This window comes from Morone saxatilis, unplaced genomic scaffold, assembly GCF_004916995.1.
Source record: "Morone saxatilis isolate NCDOM2014 unplaced genomic scaffold, NCSU_SB_2.0 Contig12, whole genome shotgun sequence".
NCBI classification, from domain to species: Eukaryota; Metazoa; Chordata; class Actinopteri; family Moronidae; genus Morone; species Morone saxatilis.
In genome coordinates, this window is record NW_023339674.1 from 15,492,127 (window position 1) to 15,499,141 (window position 7,015).

A 7,015-nucleotide genomic window follows, 5' to 3' on the forward strand; every position below is an offset into this window, starting at 1 on the left:
GCGCCGGAATTGTCCTTTAATTAATTTGTAGGAAAATTATTCTTAAAACAATATAGCTTAAACCCTAGTTTAAATTCAGTAAAAATTTCAACCTCAAGTTGCCGTTAGTCCCGTAGTATATAACACACTCTGTGCACGCAATAATGTGCAGCTGCAAGCTAATTTGTATGTTGCATGTATATTGGTTGGTATTTCTGCAGGGTTAGATTACTTTTGAATCCTAGATACAGAAGATTGATCCAACCCAATATGTTTAGTGATAAGCTGGAGCCGAAAGCCAAGGATGACTGACAGGTCATGGTTAAACGGTATAATTGCAGACTTGCTGCAGTTTTATCCTTGCCTACAGTTATAGACCTCACCACTCAACAATTGCATGTGATAGGAATTCTCTATGAAGCAGATCAGATGTCACATGACATCAAATCCTTGACCTGAGCTGGTACTCTGAGCTCAGCTTCCATTTCCTCAGTGTTTCCCTCAAGAGGTTGAGAGGGTATGAACACTTTATGCTCTTACATGCTAAGTGTGTATCAGAAGTCCTCAGTATCAATGTACAGCACTCACTGATGTCCTCTATGGTGCCTAGAAGAGTAGAGATTTATATGCAGTCTAATATAGTATATTAGCTACATCGCTTGGTTGGCCCACTTGGGCATGAGATGCTTAATTACACTCTAGGCAGGAAATAGCAGGGAATGTTAATAAACTGAATATGTGTGGGGTGAATCAGATCTTTCATGTGGTATTTCCATTCCTCTGCAGGCCTTTGTTGCTCTTTCCAGTCTATTGGCCTCTCACCCATCCTTGGGCAAGGGCTCTGACTCTTCACCCTACCCCAGGCTCAGCCCCTCTGACTCGGGCCAGCAACTCGGCACGCCTGGGGGGCCTGGAGACCCCCGATAACAAACAGCTCTAGCCAAGCCACTGGCCTCCCCACGCCTATGCAGGCATTTACCCACCACAAACAAACACCTTGCTCTCATTCCAGACAGGTTTTTTTTCTTCACCGCCCCACTCCCCAGTTGCACAAAATATATTTTCTTTTTTTTTTCTTTTATTCTATCCTCTTTTTTTACCTGAAGTGAGAAGGAAAAAAATGAAGGAAGTGACGGGTCCCATTTTTCCTCCACTTTTCTATTCTCTCTCACCTCTCGTTTTCTTGCTCTCCCACTGCTGCACGGCCCCAGACTGTGTTTGTGTGTGTGTGTGTCTGTGAGTGTGTGTTTCTCCCCCAACGTCAGCCTAAGTGTGAGAGAGATGGATGCCAGAGTCCCTTTCTCTCTCCTAAGGCGCCATGTCTCTCCTCTCTCCTCTGCCGGGCTCGTCTGCACCTGCATATTGTGATATAGTGCCTCTGTTCAGCCAGTCGATTGCCTTTAACAGGACTGGGGCACACTGGCCAAATTGAAAGGGATTGCGGCCTGCTTTTCATCAGAGTCACAGCAGAGCGGGGTGCAGGGTCCATAGGGCACAAGGGGTGTCCATTCTGTTGCGCTTCCTCTCTCACAACTTCTCCCTGTTGTACTCTTTCTCTCCATCTTTTTGTGTCTCATTGTTTGATGCCATCTGATGGCTGTGGAAACATTTTGCAGGAAATGAGTTATTCTGTTTCCCGTCAATCCATTTCTCCATTTCCATGCAGGAGTTCCTATTGATAGCGAGGGAGAAAGAAAATCAACATCAGTCTCAAAGAAAAATGTCTTCATTTTCCATTTGTTTGCCTCATACTTTTGAGACATGTCATATACGTGTGCCTTCTCTTTTCAAGCTTGCCTCTCCAATTCTTTTGTGGAAGACAGAATTTGAAAGGACGCATCTCTCTAATGAAAAAATTCCCCTGTGTGCGCTTTAATGAGTTAGCAACACTTATACATATACTTTCAGCCTGTTATGTCAGTGGAGTGGCAGGCAGACACACAAATACAGTAAGCAGCTAATGAAAGAATACCTGAGAAAGAAGCTCATTCCAATACAGAAAAACAGGTATTAGAAATAATATGGATAAAGCTGAAATGCTAATCATGTTAAAGGCATTCATTAAATCCCATTAATTCCAGTTCCCTGTGGTATTTAATGAGGCTGAGTGTGTTCTGCAAATAATACTCGTAGCACAATTTCATTCATATATTAACACTTCACTCGTCAGTTTAAATACATTTGTACAACTTTCTTTTGGTTGTTATATCCCTTTCTTCTGTAGCTGTATCCTGTTACAACCTACTGCTGTTATGGCCCAATTTCAGTTTCATCTAATCAAATCTGTTTCATCTAATGTTATCTAATTAAATCATTGTCTAAGTTCTTCACATTTTTCTGCTTCAAAAGTTAGCAGTGGCAGGAATCATGCTTTTGTCAGACTAGTCAAAATAATCTATTATTTCTGTCTGGTCATTTGAAATTTACTTCAGCCCAATTGTCCATCATGAAAATGAGTGCATTCACCCCACTGCTTAGGATAATACATCGACAATATCCAGACAGATTACTGGCATTACACAGGCCGGTGCCTGCATGCTAATTTCCAAAGGAAGGACTCCTGTGACTGATGGCTTCAAATAGCAGTGCATGTGTGCATGAGTGATGGAGAAGAGACCTCTTACCTCCTTCCTCCCTCCCTCCTTTTTCTTCCTCCTTCCTTGGTTGCTGTGGAAACGGGCGGGTAGATTTGAGGTCCCTGTCACCTATTGTTTCCCTGAAGTTGTTAAACTTTAGTGCCCACGTGACAGTCTCACAGAGACGTGTGAGAGCATGGAAAGAGAAAGTATGTGTGCATGCAAGCACACCCGTGTTCACAGAAACACGTGTGTATATCAAGACATACACTCTTACAGACACACACACACATACACTGCCGGTGCCTTGAGAGAAATCTGCGATCTATTTAGTGTCTTGACCTCAATGTCCAATGCTTTTTCTGTATTGACTTAAGGAATGGTGAAGGGAAAAGAAGGACCAGGGGTGAGAGAGGACAATAGAGAGGGCACTTGAAAAGGCAGTAACCTTTTTCTGCTTGGTGTGTGTCCGATAGAGACTCCCCGTAGTATGCCATTGTGGAGCTGTCAAACTGCCTCCGTATGAATTCAGAGTGATGCTCGAGAGGTACATAACGCCTTGTCTAGAGCTCCTTCAGTGTCCATCTTCATTCATGGATCAATAGTTGTCTTTATTTTGGATTCATTCTCCTTCCTCTTTCTTCTTCTTCTCTCTCTCCTTCCCCCCCATTCGTCTTTGACAGGGCAGCCCTAAATGTCTGCTTTAACTAGCTGCTCACAGCCCTCCTCAAAACACATTTACATACACATCAATCACACTGTCAAAGGTAAAGGCACGACGCCGTGTAAAAACCAGAATTGGATTATGGCCTTGTCTCATCCCTGACACTGACTGCTTGGCTGGCTGGCTGACTAGACTGTTGATGCACAAGTTAAATAGCCTGAATTGTTATTGGCTGGTGTTTTCCTCATAGTGCTTAGTGTTTACTGCATGCATGTTTCATTGTGCCAAACAAGGTCTGCGATACCCAAAGAAATGTCTTTTTCTCTCTTACAGTGAACCACCTCCATGTGTCTAACTTAATATATCACCATAATATATAACTACATATCCTTCATTCTAGTACTGTTATTTTGATTGTACAGATAGTATTTCTTAATGGAACATAATTCATTCAGAGACACTTACTTGAAGGAACTGAGCATTTAAAAAAGTGATTATACAATAAGGAACAAAGATTCTGCCACCTGATATTCACCCTAAACCTAACAAACATATACTGTACATGAGCTCAGATTTGAATACTAAATACCAATATTAAAAACTTAGGACACAGGCAGGTGGTTGGGGTGGTTAAGGGAGCTGTGGCAGCAAATCGCATTGGCTTGAATGTATCAGGAGAGTAATAGAAGTGTAAAATCATAATGGCCACCTGAATGAATATGATTGGACGTTACCAGTCAGCTGGTAGCAGTTGATGAAGCACGAATGAAGCAGCTGATCAGTTAATGCAAGTGCGACTTCAGTGCTCTGCCAATATAAATCTATGCTCCATCACCAGCTGATGACAATCTGACAATGCATAAGAGCATTTTCTGATCTGGTGCCACCAATATACCCCGATCAGCCATAACATTATGACCACTGACAGTGGTGGGCTATATATCGTCGCAAGTGAACATTTTGTCCTCAGAGTTGATGTGTTAGAAGCAGGGAAAATGGGCAGTGCGAGGATTTGAGCAACTTTGACAAAGTCCAAATTGTGATGTCTAGATGACTGGGTCAGAGCATCTCCAAAACTACAGCTCTTGTGGGGTGTTCCCGGTCTGCAGGAAAGATGTGAACTGGAGATCTAAATCTAAAGGCTCACTGATGCATGTGTGAAGTGAAGGCTGGCCCGTGTGGTCCGATCCAACAAACGAGCTACTGTAGAATACTGTTATTGTTTCGGTTAGGGAAACATTGTGGTTTGGGTTAAATTAAGTTCTTGGTTAAGTTAGGGAATGATTGCGGTATTGGTGAAAAGAAATGTTTATTGTTAGAAGGTAATGGGAGACAAACACTGGTCTCCAATATCAAAGTCACACACCTTGTTGTCCAACCCCAACCCCATCCTTAAAAGCCTTTGCAGCACTATAAACATGCTTTTCTGAGACCACAGTCAAAATTGGCACATCCAAAAGAGGGAGGACCTTACTTTCTGTTTTAGGCATTTAAGCAAACAACCAGTGCTGTTGTTTCTCGTGAGGACAGTCTCGATCACACCTACCAATCATTACAATACACTCCTCTACATTGGTTAATGATTAAAAGGACAAATTAACTGGCAGCATGTGGCCCACTGAAAATTTTCATTAAAAAATGTAAAGGTCCTCTGAAGTTAGGTTCAAACGGTAAAGCCTGAGGTTGAGGGTGAGGAAAATAAGGAGATGGAGGAATGGGTTGATGCAGGAAACCCTCTGTGGCCAGGCCTCGGAGAGAGCTGTGTGTATCACCAGGCCCATCATAACGGCTCATTTCAGTGTTTGATCCTTGCAAAGGCGCTCACTCCTCCACACAGAGTTCATACCACCCAAGGGTGGCGTTTCCATAGCTTATATTTGCAAACACAGTACGGTGAGAAAGAAGAAGCTTAACCCCTGAGGTATTGCCATCTGCTGGTGTGTAGCCCCCTTATTCCCTCTTTGAAACGTTGGTAATTAACAAATACTACACCGTACTGTAAATGCTATTTTTGCACTAATGTGTGGGCTGGGTGAAAAACATCACAGGAACTCCAGCCTGTTAATTAGAGTATATTTATGGCAATTAAATCGGCCTTGGAGAGACTAACTGAAAGAATTCTTAATGCCTGACCCAGAGATATGTATCATTCAACACGTGCTACTGTGAATTCCAACACTATCCTCAGATCAAATTATATTTTAAACAACTGAAACTGGTCTCAGATGGCCCATGGCTCTGCTGTTTTCAGGGAATGTAGTTTGAAAGTCAATCTACAAGTGGATATAGACTTAATACAGTGTCTAAGAAAGTTGGCGATTTTACACCATTGTGACAGTTAAATGTGATAATCTGCCCTATGTTTTCACTCTGTTCACTGCATTATGCTACTGTCTCACAGCAGGGAGTTTGACCACGAAAATTTCACTATCCAATTACCAGGTGAAATTGGCTGTTTAATTTTACAGCCTCAATGAAGGCGCTCTATCAGAATGATGGCCATTCAGTTAGCCCCCTAACACCACCCCAGGCAGCCTGCTCATCAGAGAAAACTTTCTGTGTGTGTGTATATCTGTCTTTCTAGGTGTGTGTCTGCAAAGTGCACTGAAAAAAGCACTGACGAAATATAAATCAAGCAAGGTGATGATAACTTTGGCGTTGACACTGTGATCCATCGTCTTGCCTCCGCACTGACTGTTTTCATTTTAGCCAGCAGCAGGCTGCGACTGAGAGGCTTTCTACCAAAATATAATTGTTTAGGAGTAATGAGCTGGAAAAAGGGCAGAGAAAAGGCAAAAAGGGAAAGAGAAAGAGAAAGAGAGAGCTTGGAGAGTGACTATTAGATGGAGAGAAACAAAATTTAACACACTACAGTTAACATGACTGACAAAATAAGCTGCAATTTGGAAGCCTGTATGTAATTATGGCCTCCCTGCTTCCAGTAGCTCTGACTGTCCGTGCGGTTCCCCTTTACATTTGCAATTAACACACATCTCATATTTGGACTGTGTTCACATGTAATGTCACTGATTTACATATGGTATTAAAATACATCCTTATTATGCATTATAAACCCTGATAGTTTAGATGTCACTTCCTCTTGCATATGTATGCCCTGTAAAAACAACATTAAAAAGTAACTAAACACTAGATCCTGTATAGAGGCAAATCATTGCTGCACTGACCTCTATGGGCAAGAAGGTGTAACTCTGCTAGGTGTGGTATGTTTTAGCTAGAGCTGCAACTAACAGTTGTATCCGTTATCAGTCTGGTGGTTATTTTCTCAAAAAATTGATTAATTTTTTTTGGTCTTTAAAATGTCGCAAATTTGTGAAAATTGTCCAACTCAGAAAATCTGACACCAAAATAAAGGTTTATAGAAGCATTTTTTAATGTAATTATTCAGTTATCTAAATAATAAGCATCCTGACAATCCAACTGAGGCAGGTACTTCCCTCTTAGGTGTGTGCTTCCTGTTTGGATCTGTAGGCATAATATTTTCAGTTCACTTACCCCTGTATGTCAGTTAGATCTATTAAAATTTTGTAATTGTGCTGCACCCCATTAGGCAACAGTTGACTGAGAATTAGCATTCTGTGCATGACCATAGGATTAAGTTCTCCTTTTTACAGTTTAGTGTAGATTTACTCCAGTCTTGTTTTCACCAACAGTAGGTCTGCAGTCAAGATCTCCCTTAGATACCCAGAGGAGAAAAGGACAAGTAAGCTTGGAGGAAAATTCTTATCGCACTGGGAAGGCACAGGACATTATGGGAATGTATATGTGTGTGTGTGTG

General features: G+C 41.8%; 1 protein-coding gene across 1 annotated transcript in view; it reads left to right on the forward strand.

Annotated features, from left to right (window-relative positions):
- Window positions 1–906, forward strand: part of agbl4 (ATP/GTP binding protein-like 4) — a 146,668-nt gene extending 145,762 nt beyond the window's left edge. The window contains exon 6 of the mRNA XM_035653649.1: window positions 766–906. Coding sequence (XP_035509542.1) covers window positions 766–906 — 141 coding nt within the window. The remainder of the gene's footprint in view (window positions 1–765) is intronic.
- The last annotated feature ends 6,109 nt before the right edge of the window (window positions 907–7,015 follow it).